Source organism: Phragmites australis, chromosome 18 (genome assembly GCF_958298935.1).
Source record: "Phragmites australis chromosome 18, lpPhrAust1.1, whole genome shotgun sequence".
Lineage (NCBI taxonomy): Eukaryota > Viridiplantae > Streptophyta > Magnoliopsida > Poales > Poaceae > Phragmites > Phragmites australis.
In genome coordinates, this window is record NC_084938.1 from 27,651,167 (window position 1) to 27,672,270 (window position 21,104).

Genomic DNA, 21,104 nt, shown 5'->3' on the forward strand with positions numbered 1-21,104 from the left:
TAACAACAAACATCTGTTTTTTGAGAAGACAAAACAATTCATAGTATAACAAAGTCATCATCTCAGACACACAGAACAGAAATAAAGTACAGTAGACCATAATAACTAAGGGAGCAGATACAGTATGTCGAATAACTTTAAGGTTCAATTCTAACATACGGTACGGCAATCTAATGGACGGAGACTGAATACTGCTTATTGCATTGCCCTTTTCGCACGTTCGCAAAATGAGTTGACGAACCCTACAAGAAAGCCGCCGACGGAGATTTCAGCGCAATATAGAAGCATTACGCCACGGCTGTTTGATCGCTCGTATAAACGATAGGTTCGGCAACCACGAGGCCCGCACGTCTTAACGCCTACCACGAGGCCCACCAGCTGACCTCGGACCAGGAAAGCGTGAGAATTGCAGCCGCAAATGGGCTGACTCGCGATCGTGTTCGTCAAACTTATAACCTGCAAAATGAATCGTGATGGTTTATATTGCTCAGGTCGTCGCGTGAACAAGAGATCGAACCTTAAGAATAGGAAGAGTTAAGTTTTTGCCCTTCAGTCAAAGGTTTAACCCCCCATGCAGATCAGGATGCAAGTGCAAGTATTAGATCCAACATAGAGGGAAGCTAGATATGGTAAAAGTTTAAACTGTATGATTAGATTGGCAGGGATACCACAGCAAAGGGAGTTCAAATTGTAGAACATCCTATGATTGATTAATGGGCAGCGGTAGTGCTGGTCGTGAGTTCTTCAACTACATAGTATTTCTTGGAAATGCATTTACAAGCATATTAGTATGCTAGGAAATGTTGAGAGGTTATGTGGGCTGCAGTAAAGAACAGATGGGTTTTGCCGCTGTTAATGCTAGCTAACTATCCGCTGGTTATATTGCTAATGCTTGACCTAATTTCAAACAAGAACAGACACCTAACATAAAGTATAACAGATAAAGAAGAAAACGTGAGTATAATTACCTATTTCCCAAAAAGCTTCACAACAAACTAGAGAGGAATGCAGGCATGTATAATATAAGTCAACAAAAATACATATGAAAAACTGTTCGTCACCAAGGTTACTAGATAGAATATCCCAACAGCTAAATAATACATATCCACAAATATAAGCATGTTCACCTTGCAAGGCTTCAAGAGCAATAGTAGCTTGAGCAGGGTTGTCGAAATCAACGAAACACAAAACATGTGGGTCTCCACCAGGCTGCAGAGAGGTTAAAAGATAATATATGTAATAAACTGTCATCAAAACAGATGAATTTTATTAGTTCAAAGCATAAATTAACATACATGTCTGGACTCCTTGTTGACAAGCCGCACTTCACGAAAACCTACAAATGGGCGAAATATATCTGGAGAGGTAAAGGGTTAAGGCACACAAGCACCTCAAGGGAGTGAAGGGTGCGAGAACCAAAAAGAAAAACAGCATTAAGCCTCTGCTTGAAAATAATGAACTGTAACACATTTTGGTATTTTCAAGGCATGCTGATTTCTCTGAGAAGATGAAAGTTGAAACAAATCAAAGAGTGCAGATTGTTTGAGCAAGATAGATGCATGAGATACAGATAGAATTGATAAATGAAAAGGCACACCACACACGCACAAACAGAAAAGGCAGCTGGCAGACCTATCCAGCGTCCCTCTTTCTATACATGTAAAGCTATTCAGCATAGTAAACTGAGATACTAAATAAGACAAAGAGTGCCTGCCAGGTACTGGAACGTCCAAATCTTGACAGGAGCGTTAAGAAAAAATCAGTATTAATTGGTGCAAAGATTTTATTTAAGGATACGTGAAACCTCCCTTCGTGTGCAGTTTGCAGGTAAGCCCTCAATGTACAAAGTGTTTGATGCATCTGGTGGGAGGGGAGGCTCAGGTCTGGCACCATAGCCCATCCCTCTGCCGTCCATACCGACACCCATCATCCGACGATCATCAACAGGATAGCCTGCCATCCCGCCACCCATTGCTCCAGCCATCCCGCCAACAACTGCCCTACTAACGTCATTGGCCCCAACAGAGGACATCTATAAGGTCATCACAAAGATTGAAGTTAGTTACCAACTTAAGAAAAAAATGCTAGCATTGCATTAGGGAAGCTTTGTTTGTACCCCATTGCGTAAGTAGCGGTCATAAGATGCTCCAATTGCTTCATTCTCTCTCAGCGAATGGTAACCTGCCCTATCAGTCTCACGTGGATAATATCCTGTCATATCTTGTCCTGTAGACACATCTGCGGAAACAAAAAAAAAGATCAAAAGATTGCATGTAAGTCTCACTTACCATCTCATAAAATCAATTAAAAAATCAGCAGCAAGTTCTTAATATTTCATCATATAAACCAGTCATAACAAATGTATAAAAGTACAATGACAGGGAATACAAAACAAACATTCAAAAGCATCTTGCAATGGGGAAACTAGAACGGCACAGCAAATTGAAATTGAATCGACAACCATGAAGCCCCTAACCAAGCTCGAGGAGCTTTTTGGAAGAGCTACTCTGTGACCCGATTCTTCTATAGATGCATAAAGCAAGATCAACGTTTGTATTGTCTTTAGTCAAATCGGCATATTTTAGGCAGTACCAGTACATATTTTCCTCGAATATCCCCTCAGACTTTTACATCTGCGAGCACATCCCCCTCTGCTACTCCTTCTAGGCCTCAATCAACGATTCTAACAGGCTTTTCACTTGGAAAATTAACCTTCCAAGGATTAAAATTTGTATCTCGTGCAACAATGTTAGTAAGAGTTCCAGATTTTAGTTCACCAAAAAGAACTAGGGTAGGTTGCCCAGATGCAAACAAAACTACTCATAAGACTTCTTCAGATCTAAACACTAGAACTAGAACGGCACAGATAGCAAAAGAACATGAACCTAGAATCTTTCCCCAAATTGTCATATAGACTGACATGCAAGCACAGACGACAGCGAGATCAAAGAGCAAAACAGCCACCAAATAAACAACAGGTCAACAGCAACAACAGAAGACTAGATCTAGAGGTCGTAGATGAGAGAACGAGGGGGGAACCTCCGAAATCGGGGCGCGCGCGCTTGAGCGGCGGTGCGGCGGCCTGCTGCGCCATGGCGGCAGCCTGCTGGGGCATGGCCGCCGCCCCCGCGACCGACTGGGCCGCGGCGACCGACGCCGCGGGGGCCATCCCCGCCGCGGCCGCCACCATGGCCTGCTGCTGCTGCCGCGCGTCGGCATACCTCCAGTAGTTCTCGGCCGCCATGGCGTCCGCTCGTCCCGCGGCGGGCGAGGTGAGGGCGGCGTGCGGCTAGGGTTTCGGAGCACGGGAAGAGAGTTCGCGTTCGGATTTCGGGGGCGAGTCGCGGAGAGGGGAAAGAGACGGGGATAGAGAGAGGGAGAAAGAGGTGCCGCGGGGGCCATCCCCGCTACTTGGGCCTCCAGGTACGGACCACTTCATCTGGACCGTACAAATTCGATCCGACGGTTCTCATATAGTCCCAACTCGCTTAGGCCATGTTTGTTTCAGATTATAAAAGCTGGATTGTGATCAAAATTTAAAAGCTGAAACAAACAGCTGAATTGTAAAAGTTGAATTCTGATCATAATCCAAAAACTGAAACAAACAGCTGGTTGGAAAAACTGGATTGTTACAATCCAACACACAGATTGTAACAATCCAGCAATCTGCTTTCCACCAGATTGTAACAATCCACAATCCAGCTTTTTACAATCCAGATTTTACAATCCACAATGTATAAGCTGCTTTTTACAATCTACAGCTGAAACAAACAGGATCTAACCTATCTGAAAAAATTCTTATGAGATATTATTTTATTTTATAATATAATAATTAGATTAAAAAGGAAATAGAGAAGGGACACGTATAATTATAGTGAAGGGTCTTTCGTATGACATATTACTCTTCATTCTGAAAAGGGTCCATACGATGGCTGAGGCACTAAACAGAGCTCTTTCTTCTCTTTCATTTTTCTCATATTCCTCTTTTCTTTCTCTTTCAATGCTCAAAAAATTGAAGGAATGGTTTAAGGCTCCTGGATACGTCTGAAGGAGGACTACCTGCCCCCGCGGTGGAGTGTCCTTCTGTGTTGGCCAAGCGGATTACTTGGGCCTATTAAGCGCTTAGCTATAGCTCATGAGGGTTAGCTTTTTGATGGCCAGTCGCGTCGAATTGGGCCATTTCAGAGAATGATTTTACGGTGTAGATGATATTATAATCTAGCTTAAAATTTTAACTCAAACAATTACTTGTATAACAAGGAAAACAAAAAAAATCGTTTTTTTCACGGCCAGTCAGGTCGAATGGGCCATTTCAGAAATGATTTGAGCCCAACCAGGGGCACGAACTGTGCGGCCCAGTATGTGTAACACTGGCACCGACATCCACGTGGAACTGTTGTGCTTGGAACGGCGAGGGAACCTTTTTTTTCTTTCTGGCACGGTTGCATATGTTAGGTGTGAGATCAGAGTAGGTGGCTGATCCGTGCTCCGCACATGTATGCTTCGCTTTTTTTAAGCATGACGGCTTCGTTTCGCCTGATTTTCCAAGTTAGCATCGTGGATTGCTGATTGCTAAATGCAACTGAACATGGGAAAGAGATTCCTTACTTTAAGTAAACGCAAACAAATGTTTGCCCCGGATCCAACGGGCATAAGGAATGTTGTAAGAAAAATGCATGCCTATACTAAAATTCAGCTCTTCTCTTCAAAGTTTAAATGCAATTCTAATTAGATTACAGCAAAAATGTTGTACCCGAATGAACAGATTACAATGCAGATGTCGCACTAGAAATGCACTCATGCATGCGTGAAACATTTCTAAATGCAGCCGCGGAGGAGATTTCCCTTTGAAGAAAATGATGTTAAATGAGTTTAGCATGGGAGACTAGAAACAACCCAGTGATAGTCCTCACGTCGTCTATGAAGGGGTAACGATACTTCCCACCTCCGTGCCCCACTAACCAGATCGACATGACCATAGCTGCCATCGCCAGCCGACGGTGGTGGCAGTGCCAAGCAACGCCTCCCTCCTCATCCCTCTACTTTCCTCTCCAACTCCTCTTTCGTATCTAGTTTAGTTATATAGTTGGTCAGTTCTGCAATTTAGGCTATTTTTCTGTGTATCGAAACTAGTTTAGCTAGAGTGTTTTCTCATAGTTTTTACGGTTTTAGTTCAACTTCCCCTAATTAACCGTATGTTTGTAGAATTTTAACCTCTTTCCCTTAATACAAGATACTTCTTATATGAAACGACAGTACCCCTACCTCTAGTTTGAAAAACATGAGTTTAGCACGAATATGAATCAACAATATTCACCACAGTACTACTAGCGTTGTAGCGCATTCTTCGGTGGAGTTAAAAAAGGCGAGTATACATCACCTTTCAGCATCACACACGAATCCCGAGCATTATGTAAAAAAAGCAGGGTACATACATCACCTTTCGATATCAGACGCGAATCCCGGGCACTGCGTTGCAGATCACGCAGCAGGCACATCCACGCACATGTCGAGACCTCGGTCCTGAAGATAACTAATCCCAAAACTTCCACTTCACCTCGCCGAGTAGAGTCGAGCCCAACCACCGAGATCAAAGAGCGGGCTGACATCAAAGTTACCATGTAAATTTAGTTTCATAAGCCAGCGACAACGTTAGAAGATCCGGTCGGAGCAGAGACCGGCGCCTTTCGTTCCCTCAGTCCTCACCTTACCATTCACCACACCAGACCGCGACATCGTCGCCTCACCTTCACGCTAGCACCACGGCCGACGACTCCTCCGCTTCCTTATGACAGCACAACGCTAGCTACCTCCGTCCTGCATGCATGTCATGTCTCGCCCCCGGCGACGGCTGGACCTGTAGAAGGAGGAGGGAGCTGCAGAATTCGGCGCGCCGGGAAGGCCGGAGGGGATTCATCGATGGGGCTGCTGTCTCACCGGGTGGAGCGGTCGGAGATCAAACCCGGCGACCACATCTACACATGGCGCGCCGGCTACGCCTACTCCCACCACGGTACGTTCCTCCTCCTCCTCCTCCATTGCCGGCTGGTTAGCGGTTAGCTAGCGCCGGTGCCATCCGGTTACTTCGTCTCCATTTCGCCTTCCGAGTCCGCGGGAAGCAAGTGAACCGCGCTAGCTCGTTTTGGTTGTGCTCCTCGTCGTGCTGCGTGATGCTTCTGCAGTTCTTGGAGCAAAATGCTGCACTCAATTGCTGTGAATGACAGGAGCACAGCGAGTGCTCTGAAGTATACTGAAAATTTCCTGCTCTGAAGCATTAGCTTCTTGCTTGAAGTCTGAAACTGCTGACTGCTGAACTGTTGAATGGATCTTACTTGTACTGCCTCTGCTGGGTATTGGACGGGAGCTACGTTAGGCCACGCACAGCTAGAATCTGTCGATCCAAATAGAAAATAAATTCTATAGTATCTGGTTTTATAAAAAATTATCTTTTTTTATCACACGTGTCCGAATCATAAGATAGATGGTATGATGAGATTTTACAAAAAAAAATTCTGAAGAATGTAATATAGAATTTGCTTCCATCCAAATAGTCTTGACGGCATGCTGTGCCAATGCAGCATCTGTACAAAAGCACTGCTGGACTCCAGCTCATAACTCTTCTTTTTTCCTTCTCTTTTCCAGGATGGTTTTCAACTACTAATAGCTCATAGCTAACGAACTGCTAGTCACTAGCGAGGTGTTCCAGCGACGATTTCAGTTGTAAGCAACCCATTTTTGCCAAAGAATCCTAGTCGAGTTCTTAGAACTTTGTCGCCAATGATCAAAGCTGCCTATTTTCACTTTGTTGCATGCCTACAATGTCCTACATGCATGTGTCCTCCGGCTGAGAGTTACCATGTCTCTTTTACTTTGCATCTCGTCACCGACCTTTGATCTGCAATTGGAAGCGTAAAGAACTCTTCTGCATCGTGTCGCTGTGTGCTGCCACAGGGACGGCACAGCACCGACATTTTGGTCTTAGATTGGCAGGCACTGTGTTCTTTCCTGCCCATTATGAACGTCCTTCCTACAAGTTCGATGATTGGCATATGTAGGGAAGGACATAGGGGTACTTCTCCACATGGCTGCCTCCGTGTATAGTCGTGATTCAGTACCCTGTATGTTCAGCGTTGTCGCCTGATTAAACCATGACGATGGCCATGGCCCATGGAGAATTCACTGGTGCAAGCTTGTTAGCACATGTTTGGTAGAACGCCAGATCCTTAAATTTTTGAAGTCGGTATTCTAGCTTTAGAAATTCGTGAATCTGAAATTATGCATACATCAAGAATGTTTGGATGAGTTATTTTATTTCTATTTCTGAAAATAGAGAATTAAATTATTTTATCTTAGTTCTTCGCATATAAACTCAAAATCATGTAGTTGAAAGCTAAAGCCGTGCCAAACAAAATCTTAATGCACACTTTGCATGGATCATCCAGGAATTTACGTTGGCGGGAGCAAGGTGGTGCATTTCACACGGAAGAAAGAGGCGGGAACCGGCGGCTTGGACTCGGCCATCGCCGTGTCCAGCCTCCTGTCGCAGGGCTCCGACGAGTGCCCGACCTTCCCGGACTGCGGCTTCCAGCTTCCCGACAGCTGCGTCATCCTCACCTGCCTGGACTGCTTCCTCCGCGGCGGCGCCCTCCACCTCTTCGAGTACGGCGTCCCACCGGCGGTGTTCCTCGCCAAGCTCCGCGGGGGCACCTGCACGACCGCGCGGGCGGACGCGCCGGACGCCGCGGTGCACCGCGCGATGCGCCTGCTCCAGAACGGGTTCGGGGACTACGACGTGTTCGAGAACAACTGCGAGGACTTCGCGCTCTACTGCAAGACCGGCCTCTTGCCCGCCGGCGACGACGAGCCGGGCGGTATCGGGAGGAGCGGGCAGGCGGCCTCCGCCATCGGCGTGCCGTTAGCGGTGCTGTTCTCCACGCCGTTCAAGCTGCTAGCCGCTGGCCCGCTCGGCATGGCCGCTGCCACGGCCGGGATGTACTGCGCCGGCAGGTACATCACCGACATTGGGGTGAGGAAGGACGTGGTGAAGGTGGAAGTGGAGAACTTGTCGGCGCATCTCGGTTTTCGTCGCGCCAAGGTTCAAGAATCGGGGAAGAAACATTCTGAGAAGGCCAAGCGTTTGCTTCCTCTGAAGAGGAAACGTGAACGGTGACAGTGATCACGCGATTGCCTGAGGAAGTAGGAGCTGCTCCGCTGCTGTGTTTGCTCTGTGGATAGCTTGATAGCAATAAGTCCGATATAGATATCGAAGCGTCGTGAAATCTGCTTTGATTTGGTTAAGCATTCACTTTGTGTGATCTATGTTTTCACGAATCGGATGTGGCAAGGAGATTGGATAGTTGGACGATTATACTTGTACTTGTCAATTAGATTTGTTCTTTAACCTTGGTTCTCTGTTTCTGACACGAGAGCTTCTGATATAGCTCAAGTGTTCAGTAAATGGTTTGTCATGTTCACTTCCAGTCTCTACAGACTACAGCTTATCAGCAGCTACACTTCTCCGGAATGGCAACAAGAAATTCCTTCTTCTCACCAAGCTGAGCTGTGCCTCACGTGCTATTCCAATCTAGCACTTGTCCACAATAAAAATGGTCCCGATTGGCCCATTTCTGAATTTTCGTCTCATCCGAACAACATGCTGGTCTTGTCAAGATGCCTTGTCAGAACTCTGTGGTAGATCATCCGTCCTCGATCGAAACGAAACCACACGATCATAAAATAACAACTTGGACAGATCAGAATCACAGTGAAGTCGCAGACGAAACTTCAGCCAGCGCCTTTCTTTACCCATGTGGAAGGAGATCTGGATTCTGGATGATGGAGAGGGAAGAACATGTGTGGTAAAGGTGTTCGTTGTTGTTTCTTCTGAAATTACCCGGGTGCCCCGTTCTCTAGCCTTTTTCCCTTTGCGTTCTTGTTCTGCCTTCAATCATTGACACCATGTATCCACGGATCATGGTGAGTTTCTCTGCTATCGTTTACTGGAAAAGCTGGCCACGTTGTGGATTGAGATCCGGGTTTGGGTTGAGCCCAGCCAAAAAAGCACTAGATCAGGACCATTGTTACAGACTAGTTACTGGTTAGGTGAACAGAGTCCAGAAATGTTCTCTGCAGGCAGTAGTAGTACACTGAAGATACTGAGTATACATCAAATCTGACCCTTGCCTTAATTCAGTATGCTGGTAGATGATACTATTCTCTCGGATCACAAATACTTGACGTTTTGAGAGTTCAGGCTCACCTGAGCAGCGTAACGCTGCACTCGGGTGCATGTGGACGTGGTCACGTGGTGGCTTTTCTCTCTTGTTTTTTGTAGATTCGCTTACAAGATTTTTTCTGGAACAGCTTCCATAATGGAAGATGACATGAGTAGGTTCAGAGAAAACCCTGTAAAGTTAGAGCCTGAAGCAACCGTGATGGCCTACCAGGACAGAGTTGTTTGCGATGCGATCATGGTCAGATGGACAAAACAGGTAGCAATGCGCTTCCTCTGCGTTGTTAGTAGATTTACATGCCTCCTTGCAGGGACCGGAGTCCAAGAAACATGAATGGTTCTGGCCATGCAGAAAAAAGCAGTTCATTGTTATTTGCTTTTGAGAAAAGAGAACAGAAAAGATACATGAGCCATACTTCAGGATGCAGACACAAGTTGAGAGAACCGGACCAGCCCATATACGACTGCTTGGGCTGGGCCTTGATGGATCCTGCTGACGTGCCGAATCGATCGAGCTTTTCGGGCACCCGTCTCCATCTCTGCCTCTGTCGTGTAACTCACGGTTAGGCCTCACTAATTGGTTGCCCAGTTGACACTAATTTAGTTACGTTCCAATAAAATACCACATATTTTTTATAGATATATAGGTCATATGTGCCAATGATATATAAGATAAAGATAGTAAATCTTCGTAACACAATTAACTATTAGTGATATTTTTAGATAAAGTAAATATTTCCAGCATTTTGCATCCTGTGATGTATACAGCTCCAAAAAATTCATTACAAAACCTCATCCTGAACGATTAAAGGAAAAAAAGAAAAAAATTGCATTCTCTAATGTAACGAGACTCTGGTTTATTATTACGTAGACTCGTAATAAGGATTATTCGCTTATTTTATAATTAATCTGTCACCCATTCTTGACGAATATATCCGTAGCCATCACCTTCAAAACATGGTGAAAGTCTTCCCTTTGATACTCCCTTTGCAGCAAACTCCAAAACTGTAACTAATAAGTCTCTGAAAATTGTCTATATTAAAGATATATTAGGAGCATGTTTTTTCTTAGCTAACTACCCATAATGTGACCCATACTGCTAGGTTTTTTAATATCTAAAGCAATAGAGATTATTTTTCAACAGGTTATAGCAAGCAGATATTGAAAGAAAAAGGTGATTAATGGTTTCATTTTGGTTGCAAAAATAATACTTTTGGTTTTCATCCTAATTTCTTTTGATCAAATTATTCTTGTCAAAAGAACGTCTCTACCTATGTATCACAAAAAAATCTTAATATTTAGCAGAATCTTGAGTTTACACAGACCTTTAGTGTTGCTAATTATAAGTTGTGATATCATTTGCTTGTACATGGATTGAACTGAGAATATTCTATGTGCATGCAAATTCCACTTAAAATGTCTTGTTAATTACATAATTGAATTGAAGCAATTTTTTACACCATATGTTGCCAAACAACTAATTTATTCTCTACAGTTGGTCCGCAAAAGAAGAAGTTTAGGGGTAAAAATTGCATAACATTCGTTATTGTGGTTTGTCTCTTTCGAACGTAAAGATTGCATAACATTCGTTATTGTGGCTTGTCTCTTTCGAACCACATTATATAATATCGGATATTGCATACTGAGAGGACTAACGCCTAACTATCTACCATTTTAGAATCTAGTCAGACTGTCATTTTGAACATAGAAGAAACCCTATTTAAAAATTTCTTTTTTAATTTTTACGAGCCCTGACCAGAAATTAATGATATGCAAGCAATTTTCCCCAAACGGTTCACCAAAAGAAGAAATCAAAAGCAATTGGCAAAGAACGATCAGATCCAAGGATGTTTACTTTTAACAACTCAAGGATGGATTTACCAAACAGAGGATACTCCTACAGTGAAGAGAAGGAGAAATGCCTTGTGGCTTCTGCTGCTGCTGTTGGTGGTACTCTCTTTCCTGCAGAAAGCAGCAAAGCGCTCCTCCCCTTTCTCTCTCGACCGGCAGGTTCAAAGGAAGCTTTTGGCGAGACGAAAACGAAATCGCCCGTTCCAACTTCCAGAAGCATCAGATATTCCGATGGAGTCCAAACCCAGCCGGCCTGTTGCTCTGCTCCGCCATGTCTGACTACTCAGCTACGCGGCGCCATGCCCCTGCTGCGACCAATACCAGCAGCCCTCGTCTCGCTTGACCGCCCCATCCATCCCGCACATGTTCATGCCGGTTGATCATCCATTCATCCTAGCCGAGCTGAGAGTTCACACTACGTTTGAATCAACAGCCTCCCGGGTTGAAAATGTTGGCTTTCCAATCTAACCTAACCAACCACGCAGAATTATGCTGGGTTTTTGTTCTCAGTGCTCCGATCCAACGCATAGGTTTTCAGAGCAAGGAGGCTCGTCCAACCCACTTTGGGCTTCAGTGCCGTCAAGCAGAGAGGAACAGTAAATTGTGCCTTGCACTACAGTGAAATAGATTTGATCATGGTAGCTAATGCACTGTTCATCACTTATTTAGCAAGGTTGTATTGTTCACCAATTGTAACATAAGATATGATCCATCCAATACGTGTGAAGTCTCTTAAGAAGTTAGAGAATCTTAATCCACCTACTTTTCGATCATCTCTAACTGATTCTTGTCAGAGTCTAAAATACTTTCACGAAGGGATTTCTATTCCTTCAACGTTATAACGGTTTTCTTTTATGGTTTCGTTACGAAGGGATTTTCAAGATCATTTAATTCATGACAGGATTCTTTCTTTTCCTTTCATAAATCCTTTCAAATGAAAGTCGTTAGAGATAAGAGATAATAAAGGGAATAGAAATGGTGAGAGGAATTGAAAAGGTAACGAAATAAAGAGAATATGATTGAAAATGATCTTATGTCTTTTGACTGCTTGTATAGGAGTTCGTATTGCTTCCGAATTGCAGCATGGCTTGCTATATAAAATACACATGCCTCCCTGAATGAATCACGAACTCTCAAAATTCTTGGCATGGTTTGGGCGAATGTTACCTAATTAGCTGAACTACGATGGGCAGTTGCGATGAGGGCACTCATGTTTTCGCCAAACCTTTACGTTTAGGGATGGAACAGTAACACTTAACTACAGTAGTATTAATTCAGCTTGGGTGGCACCATCCACTGATAACATGTCCGTGTCACAAAGTTTGGTCTGGATGAATAACTACCTAATCTACAATATACTATTATTATGTTAATAATAGTATATTGTAATAAAAGAGATTTTAGAGTATTTAAGTCTGACATTCCCAAAGCAGGAGTAGCAAAATATCTGTGCAGAGACAGTCTCTAGGAGTACCACCTAACTGTCACGCTCAGATTAACTTGCACTAATAATGTACGGAAGCGACTAGATCATTTCTATGTTCACACAGAAATACTATTATGCGAGGATCGAGCTGAATGATTGGTCCAAGCTAACCCTTTTGTTAAAGCTAAAGTTGACTGTGGCTAGGCCAAACAAACTTAATCAATTGATTTAAAATATAGAAATAATTTGCATGATATAACTACCATGCTATTTTCTTTTTTCTAAAAATACCTTATACTACATATATTTCTCTCATATATTACTCATATTATCTCTAAATAATAGGTATTATTCTAATTAATCTAGACTACCTGATAAAAAAATAGATGGTTTAAGTTTCTTCGAGAGTACTGTAAATTTTTTCAAAATTTATCTTTGCTGCTGTTGAGGTATTTGCATCAGCAAAGGAGCGGGTTAGGGATAGCAAACTCGGGTTAAGCGAAGTAAAACCACGTTTGATCTAAAACCCACTAATCTTAGACCGATTCGAACCCGAAAATGTATATGGTTGAAAACTAACACTGAACATGCATAAATCGGGTTTCAAATGTCCGTCAGGCAAGAGTGCGAGATCTAGGACGCGATAAGATCAGAGGGGGTGATGTAGACGGTAAAACGGCTGATACTTAATGGGGTGGGATGGATGGCGAGTCGGTGGCGCGGACGGCAATAGGGCCAAGACCAGAGGGGGTGAGGTGAGGACGCGGACATTGATGTGACCGAGGCCAAGGGTCTAGCGTGGCTGTGGCAGCGACGAATGGGACGTACGTTTGGCTCAGTTGCCTTCGTTGGGTTGGGCTACGGTCGGTGCCTTCGCACGAGCAACCCATGGTAATCACGAGTGAAAGTATAAACATGTATCTAATTTGATTTATTTCAGATATCCAATCTATAAGACCTACAGGCAACGAAATTTGATACTGCCAAACTTAGACCCGTTAGAACGTAGAACCCGGAACCCACGAGCTCAATGGTTGTCCCCACGCCCGAAACGTGTGCCAGATTCCTCTGCTCCGCCTTGAACCTTCCAGAATAACCGACCTGGCAAAAAAACAACGGAAGCTTCTCGCACTTTCGCTGCCCCCACCACTTCCACCGCAGGACCCAAATCCAGCGAACCAAACCGCCTACTCGCTTGACTCTCTACGCGCGCGGTTTGGCTCTGCCTTTCTCGGCACCAGTGGCGGGTCGCCCTCGCCTTATAGCGCGCGCCTCCCTCGGCGACGGGACCGCTTCCCTCTTCTTCTCTCTTCCCGTCGTCTTGCACATCTCCTTTCTCCCCGCGCGCTCGCTTCGGTTCCGCTCATAACCGCCTCTGGTCCTCTCCACGGCACGCAACCGGAACCTTCCAGAAGCGACCGCCTTTCTTTCTGCAAACCGATAGGATAGCGACGGTGTCCCCCGGCCAGATCTGCGCGGCCATGCCCGCTGCCGCCATAGGCGGTGAACCACCTCCTGCGCCGCCCCCACCTCCGGCGGAGGGAGCGGCGGCGGGGCAGAGGTCGGTGCCGACACCGTTCCTGACGAAGACATACCAGCTGGTGGACGACCCGGCGGTGGACGACGTCATCTCGTGGAACGACGACGGATCCGCCTTCATCGTGTGGCGCCCGGCGGAGTTCGCGCGCGACCTCCTGCCCAAGTACTTCAAGCACAACAACTTCTCCAGCTTCGTGCGCCAGCTCAACACCTACGTGAGTCGTTTCGTTTCATTTGATCTCGATTTTTTTTTCTCTCTTGTGTTGTCTTGGCATGGCGCTAGCTGATCGATGCGTTCGTGTTTGACGGTGATCTGCGGGTGCAGGGGTTCAGGAAGATTGTGCCGGACAGGTGGGAGTTCGCCAACGACTGCTTCCGGCGAGGGGAGAAGCGGCTGCTCTGTGACATACACCGCCGGAAGGTGTCGCCGGCTGCGGCGGCTACGGGGATGGTCAAGGCGGCGGCGGCGACAGCGATCCCGATGGCGCTGCCGGTGGGCTCGCCGGTCTACTCCGGAGAGGAGCAGGTGCTGTCGTCGAGCTCGTCCCCTGAACCCCCATCGCTGCAGCCTCAGGCGCCATCCGGCTCTGCCTCAGGTGGGGTGGCCTCACTGGCCTCCGGAGACGTCGGCGAGGAGAACGAGCGGCTGCGGCGTGAGAACGCGCGGCTCGGGCGGGAGCTCGGCCAGATGAAGAAGCTCTGCAACAACATCCTCCTCCTCATGTCCAAGTACGCAGCCACCCAGCAGCTAGACTCCGCCACCCAACACCTCGACGCGGCGGCCGGGAATTGCTCCGGCGAGTCGGTGGAGGCCTATCCGCCTCCACCTCCCGCGGTCCTCGAGCTCATGCCTTCGTGCCCCGGGGCCACCGAGGCCACGCCGGGAGCAGAGAACGGGGAGGAGAAGATGAGCGCGCGGCTTTTCGGAGTCTCCATCGGGCGGAAACGAACGCGACACGACGGCGACAGCGATCCCGATGGCGATGCCTGCGGCGGCGAGGATCCCGTGAACAGAGTGGCGGAGGTGAAGCCGGAGCCGATCGACGCGCAGCCCGAGCAGCACACGGATGACAGGACGGAGCCGGAGCCGCAAGCGTGGCCCATTTACCGGCCCAGGCCCATCTACCACCCGCTCCGGGCCTGCAACGGATCAGACCGCGCCGGGAGCGACTATGACGGGTCCAATTCCAGGTGACGTGACTTGGCTCCGTACCGTTCCCATACAAGCCATCGGCTAATTACTGTTACTACTAAGTAATAATGTAATTATTACAAGTAACTAGAAAGCGAGGGCAAATTAACAGGAGATTTACTGACCCTATGTAAAACTCCACTATCTATGTAGTAAGTTTTTTAGTTTTTCTCGTATCCTTTATACTCCCCTATTTAAGAATCTAAAAAGTATTTTGTTTTAAAAAGTCATCCGAATAAACTTTAATTGTTAATTTTTATAATATATTTTTAATTGCTATAAAATTAATATAATATTAAAAGTATTTAAACTACAAATTAAACAAATATTAATACTAAACATATATTTTTGATTGATTATTGATTAAATTTATAAATTTTGAGTTTTTAAAATAAATTATGTCTTATATTGTTGAACGGACGAAGTATATAACAAGACATAAAAGCTATCTTGACTTGTTTAGAGTTCATTTCGGTTTCTTCACTTTGCTAAAAAATGATAAACCCACTGATCCGACACGTTGTTCTGCTTGAATTTGCTAATTTCAACACGGCATCCTTGTCAGCTAATCGGAATCGTCTATTCCAGTTTTTAATTTACTGAATGCTTTGGCAGTTTACAGCAGGTTTTTTAGGGTAAATTGGAGGTCAGATTTGGTACGTGGTGAGCATAGCATGTGGAGAACTGGGGAGACGTGGAATGACTGCAGTGTAGTGTATGCCTGTATGGTCGGTCGGAGTGAGATATTCCGATGGGTCGAGGTCGATTCCAGGTAGATTACGCTGCGTTTGTCACGGGAAAATATCTGGCAAAAATATCTCGCAAAGAACATCGCGCCTACTAGAAGGTACGAAAAGACACTTTCTTCCAAGCGAAGTAGGCCATGATTGCGATGCCGAAGGCGACGCATAGTGCCACCGGCGGATGACACAGTTCCTTCTCTTGTTTTGTTCTGGGTGCTCTTTAGTTGTTTCACACTTCCTAATGATCTGGCGAACGATTTCAATTGATAGTGTGAACACGTATTAAAGAAGAAGAATATGCGACGATAAGTTAGGGAAGAGAGTTAGGGTTTGAACTGGATTCACCGGGTGTCGGATTTAGAGAGATGCTTGGGAGATAATCAGATCGCAGCAAGGTGGCAGTGGTGCCACTGTAGTTGCAGGTGGCCTGAGGGTGGTGCCCGTTGCAGGTGGCGAGGAATTGTGAAAATGGATTGGTTAGTGCAGTGGCAAGTGGCGGTACATCCGGCTGCGAGAGAGCCACCGGAGATAACAGGGAGCGGGCATGGTGAGGTAGCGCGGGTGAGCGACGGGACGAAAGAAGACTGTTGGGAGCAAGAAGAAGATCCAGCGACCATTGAATTAAGATTCAATGGATGAGATTCGTCAGATCGAAAAGGTGAAAAAAAAAAGACATATGAAGTACATCCTTTTAGTTGTCTGAATTTGCTCTAACCTGGTCCAGTGGATGTGTATAATACTCGTATTAAAAAGATGTTTGTTGGGTCGCTTGCATCCTGGTTTAGTGGATGCCAATATACGACATCATCATGTCCTAAGTGTTCACTCCACAGTTTGATCTGGTGGATGCAGACCCATGTATCCGCTCATACAAGTGGGCCAACTATCAGTGTCACAAAATTATCTTTATATAAGTAACTAATCACAATCCTAACTCTTACATCCGTTTATGCGATCTTAGATTCAGGTAACCAAACAGAAACTCAGTTTAACATATATAGATAGATACAACTAATCAAATATTTTTCTTTATAACAAATATGACTCCGCTTAGCATGATTTCGCTTAGATAGATTATACGATGCAGCTTTACGAAACCTTATCCCGAGAGTTGTCACGTATCAAATCTATAATCACGTAATTAAATCTAACTATGTGTTATTATTGCATGATTAATTTTGAGGTAATTTATTTAGACATACTAGAACACTTCGTTTCGAGTCAATCGGATGAGAGAAGGAAATTTGGGAGAGTAAGGAATAGAATTTACAGTTAAAATGGATTGTTCTCTAACACGTGAACCCACCTGACCGGTCCCACCACCTCTCCCACAGCACCCACCGGCTCCCTCTCTCTCTCCCCTCACTCCACTCACGTGCTCCCTCTCTCCCTCAATTGGCCAAGACAAGGAGAGGAGCTTCCCCTCTCAAGCTCTCTCTTCTCCCTCGAATTTCTCCCTCAAGAGTCGAAGCCAAGGTATGCATGTGCTCTCCACGCATTCTCTAGCTCATAAGCTTCTCATCCATCTAATTCATTTTTATTTTCCTAGAAGATTTGAGTTTTGACTCGTTTGGTGTTCTTAGTTGAAGAACGAGGACCACCAGCGTTCTTTCTCTTCCTAAGCGATTCCTTCATCTCCCGACAGTCACCAACCTCTACAAGCACCGTGGATAAGTCCCTTAGCCTTTCCTCGGTATGAATACGTGATTTGGTTGGTCGATTTTGAGTTGGAGTGGAGTTCTTGAGTTCTTAAGATTTGGAGCTAAAATGAGGTTTTGGGTGAGATTTGAGTTATTAATCGTGTTGCTAGGTTGGTGAGTGAGTTTCAGACTCTATAAACTATCTCAAACATGTCTTTTGTTGGATGAGTGGTGAGAAAGAGACGAGATATGAGTGGTGTTAGGGGTGTTTTTTCTATCCGGATGTGGAGTTCCCCTGGGTAGGTCAGAAGAGGAACCTGTACACCATAGACCGCTTGCGTCGCTTAAGAATCAATCGTTGTTGCAATTGGCTCTAGCACTTATCGTACCTACCACATGTTGATATAATGGTAAGACAAGTCGAATACCTCTGTAGTTGTGATCATTTGGATTTGAACATCGACGGTGCGAGCAGACGGACTTGTAGAGATACTTGTGGTTGCTTCGAGAGTTAACCAAAGTGGACTTCGTATCGAGCGATGCACGATTCAAATAGTTAGGGCTTATTGAAAAAGGTTGACATGAGTACCCCTTGTATGGATCTGCGTGGTTGTGCAAGCCGTATAATCCTCAAGTATTGTGGGTAAAGTTGTACCCCTGTAGGGTGTAAAAATATTACGAAATGCAATGCTCTCGGTTATGGCATGCTTTTGTCCATTTATAATAGTCATAAAGTTATGAATGTAGATTGAGGTGGTTGATGGGTTGAGATGACACTTTACAGATATTATTCATATGGTTCCTTTTACATTATGCTCAGTTGATATTTATGGGCTAGTTTGTTATTTTGGTCAAATATAGATGCTCACACGTGTTTATGTCAAATTTGCTTTCGCATATGATTTTACTTAACCATGTGGTTATATTCTTGCTAACATCCCAATGCATAATTCTTGAAGTCGGGCTATTTATAAGTGTCTATTATAGATTAAATTTTACGAGTACCTTTGTACTCACACTGTTATTTTAGGTGCTACCAGTGAGGAGAAGTTGGTCTTTGGCTACTTCACGTCCACCAAAGGTGACAGCGGGCATGAGTAGGCAACTACACGGAAGTCGTGCTTTTGTGATGGTGTCTAAGGGCATATAGCTCTATCCTTTTTTCGATGTATAGTCTTTAGTCTTTCGCTGCATAGTTTTTTTTGTTGGTTAGAAGTTGAGCCGGTTTTTATCTACTCATAGCTTTATTTTGCTGTAAATTATAATAACTTAGTAAATACTTAAGAACTTGTAATATAACTTTAATTTCTTGCTCTCTTTCTTAAACTGCGTTGTGATGTTATATGTTGAAGACATGTGTTCTGATCTTAGCCACAAAATATGTGCCGTAACTAACAGTGTGGTATTATGGTTAATCACTGTAGTTGTAATTATGCAAATAATCGACTTACTGATTAATTAGAATATTATATGGATGATTCCTTACAACAACCAATCACACCCTTTTGTTTTTATAAACAGCTTCATGTACTATCTCACCTTGTTGTCTAAAAAATAGTTGTGCCTATGTATATTGTAAGTAGGGATGACAATTATATTTGATTATCTATTTACCCACAAGTAAATACTTTAATATGGTCAGGTATGTTCTATATTTAGTACCAGTGGGCACATTCGTGAGCGAAAAACACTACCCGACGGGTATCTGGACATGAGTATGGGAAAGGCCTACTCATACCTGTTACACCTGTTTACCTGTGAACCCGTCTAACTGCCTAACACATGGGACCGGTCCATCAGTCCAAAAAAATACTGCCACCACCCCCAGCCCTCTTGATCCCCTTCATCCTTCTCCCCGTCTCCACCACCGAGAGTCTTGATTCCTTGCCGCTCACCGCCTAGCTCACCACTGCCATGACGTCACCCCATGCCTCAGCTCCTCGGTTCCCCGTGACCGTGAGTCCATGTAGATACGCCGCCACCCAGCTCTTTGGTTCCCCACCGCCACTTAGCTCCCCGCCACCGCACCCTATCCCTCAACGTAGCCGTAGATCCATTGCCACCCTAGTCCTATCGTAGCGTCGCCTGCAATTGCCTTGGTCCCATCGTGTGATGGGATCTACTTAGAGCAAGCGCAAGCACGGCTTCCCCTACACTGGCGAGTGGGAGGTGTCTGCGGTGAACGCAAAGGTGATGGCCAAGGACCCTACTTCGTCGTGAAGCTATCTAAGCACCGAGTCACCAAGAAGGCCTCTACTGCCAGCGTCGAGTCCGTGAGGTGGTCCATGCCAGCAGGCGGGTAATCGGATATATCCGTGGGTAATGGGTTCATTCTCCCTCTGATGTTCGCGGGTATATCTGTAGGCAAATAAAAACTCACAGGTACAGGTATAGAAAAGCATTACTCGTACCCGTCGCACCCAATTATCATCCCTAATTACACGAATGCAATGTGTTAATTAATATAAGCATCACTAGAAAGTAATTGATAGTCTCCTTTCTAGAGCAAGAGTGCGTCATCAACAATGTATGATATATGTGCCAAAATTGCTTGCTGATATACGTACTCCATTTGCTTCAAAATACTTAGCTGGATATGCCCACCGTTTTTAGATAGTCTGCCCATTGTCTGTAAAAGAATCAACAACAAAGTTATTGTATCATAGTTCTCATGCCATTTTGGGCGCACTTCTCTTTCATAGTCAAGTCTAGTTGCATGTCTTTTTTTAAGCACGCTTCTTATTCTTCAGATGCTTGAAATAGGGCGAGATTTCATGTGAGGTTTACCTTCGACCGAAGTTAGAGAAGAGGGGCTTTCGGGATTCGGATTTGGGAGGATTATCTGGATTCGAGGCTTAGCAGAAACTCCAAGGGAGGCATGTCGGCTAGGTGGGGGAGACAGGTTGTGGGCGGGGCGGTGAGGTGTTGGGAATGCTGTCAGTCGCGAGAGGTAGAGACCACCGGTGGGCTAGGGTGGGGTAAGAGTGTCACGCCACGCCAAGTTAGCGCAGCGGGGGCTACAGGAGCTGATTCAGTGGTGTCCTTGCCGCCGGAGATGGGTGGGGCGGGGGCGAACGCGTGAGGAGAAACAATAGCGAGGAAGAAAGACAAACAATCGTGCAATTTGGCCGGAGGTTGAAGACAATGTATCATCTGTTGGATCTGTATCTGATGGCCAGAACCTATCAACCGAAAAGAGCGTCGTCGATTTCAGGTGTATGAAGTTTAGCAACCGCCTTTTCTAAGAACCTTTTATTCGCTAACTGAGCCTCACTGAGTCACTGACTCCCCTCAGCTCTCAATGCTTCACCTACAACCGTAGCTCACGTTGAACTAACTCTTTCAACACGTGTGATGGGCCGATGGCTAACAGGACGATACATCAGGAACGTATTGGTCATGATTCAATCAGACACACTCCCTACCTAAAAAAACACGTGACTCAAGGGGACGAGAGAAATATCAAGGGTATTACATTTAA

At 45.2% G+C, this 21,104-nt stretch overlaps 3 protein-coding genes across 6 annotated transcripts; 2 read left to right on the forward strand and 1 right to left on the reverse strand.

The window, feature by feature from the left end:
- Positions 1-3,367, reverse strand: LOC133898947 (RNA-binding protein 1-like). The gene is made up of 6 exons (XM_062339781.1): positions 3,040-3,367; positions 2,117-2,238; positions 1,798-2,032; positions 1,296-1,357; positions 1,128-1,209; positions 1-456 (listed from the first exon to the last, which is right to left on the reverse strand). The coding sequence occupies exons 1-6, from the start codon at positions 3,242-3,244 to the stop codon at positions 353-355; spliced, it is 810 nt and encodes a 269-aa protein (XP_062195765.1). The 5' UTR covers positions 3,245-3,367; the 3' UTR covers positions 1-352.
- Positions 3,368-5,420: 2,053 nt separating this feature from the next.
- Positions 5,421-8,401, forward strand: LOC133898435 (protein LEAD-SENSITIVE 1-like). The gene is made up of 2 exons (XM_062339125.1): positions 5,421-6,013; positions 7,443-8,401. Exons 1-2 carry the CDS (start codon positions 5,920-5,922, stop codon positions 8,168-8,170), a joined length of 822 nt encoding a protein of 273 aa, XP_062195109.1. The 5' UTR covers positions 5,421-5,919; the 3' UTR covers positions 8,171-8,401.
- A 5,357-nt stretch (positions 8,402-13,758) lies between these two features.
- LOC133898756 (heat stress transcription factor B-2b-like) lies at positions 13,759-18,838 on the forward strand. Of its 4 annotated transcripts, none has more exons than XM_062339452.1 (3): positions 13,759-14,263; positions 14,374-15,239; positions 15,866-17,045. In XM_062339452.1, the coding sequence occupies exons 1-3, from the start codon at positions 13,991-13,993 to the stop codon at positions 16,014-16,016; spliced, it is 1,290 nt and encodes a 429-aa protein (XP_062195436.1). In that variant the 5' UTR covers positions 13,759-13,990; the 3' UTR covers positions 16,017-17,045. The 4 variants fall into 4 exon arrangements, with proteins under 4 accessions (XP_062195436.1, XP_062195437.1, XP_062195439.1 ...); XM_062339453.1 differs by lacking the exon at positions 15,866-17,045 and adding an exon at positions 18,664-18,838 and having other exon boundaries at positions 13,760-14,263; XM_062339455.1 differs by lacking the exon at positions 15,866-17,045 and adding an exon at positions 18,654-18,681 and having other exon boundaries at positions 13,760-14,263.
- The last annotated feature ends 2,266 nt before the right edge of the window (positions 18,839-21,104 follow it).

Excerpts from the sequence above, each read along its gene's own strand:
- LOC133898756 (XM_062339452.1), top strand. The coding sequence starts at position 13,991 with ATGCCCGCTGCCGCCATAGGCGGTGAACCACCTCCTGCGCCGCCCCCA. Across the intron at positions 14,264-14,373 it reads TGCGCCAGCTCAACACCTAC|GGGTTCAGGAAGATTGTGCC; the intron begins GTGAGTCGTTTC and ends CTGCGGGTGCAG. Across the intron at positions 15,240-15,865 it reads TATGACGGGTCCAATTCCAG|GTTTTTTAGGGTAAATTGGA; the intron begins GTGACGTGACTT and ends AGTTTACAGCAG.
- LOC133898947 (XM_062339781.1), bottom strand. The coding sequence starts at position 3,244 with ATGGCGGCCGAGAACTACTGGAGGTATGCCGACGCGCGGCAGCAGCAG. Across the intron at positions 2,239-3,039 it reads CGCGCGCCCCGATTTCGGAG|ATGTGTCTACAGGACAAGAT; the intron begins GTTCCCCCCTCG and ends TTGTTTCCGCAG. Across the intron at positions 2,033-2,116 it reads ACCGCTACTTACGCAATGGG|ATGTCCTCTGTTGGGGCCAA; the intron begins GTACAAACAAAG and ends ATGACCTTATAG.
- LOC133898435 (XM_062339125.1), top strand. The coding sequence starts at position 5,920 with ATGGGGCTGCTGTCTCACCGGGTGGAGCGGTCGGAGATCAAACCCGGC. Across the intron at positions 6,014-7,442 it reads CTACGCCTACTCCCACCACG|GAATTTACGTTGGCGGGAGC; the intron begins GTACGTTCCTCC and ends TGGATCATCCAG.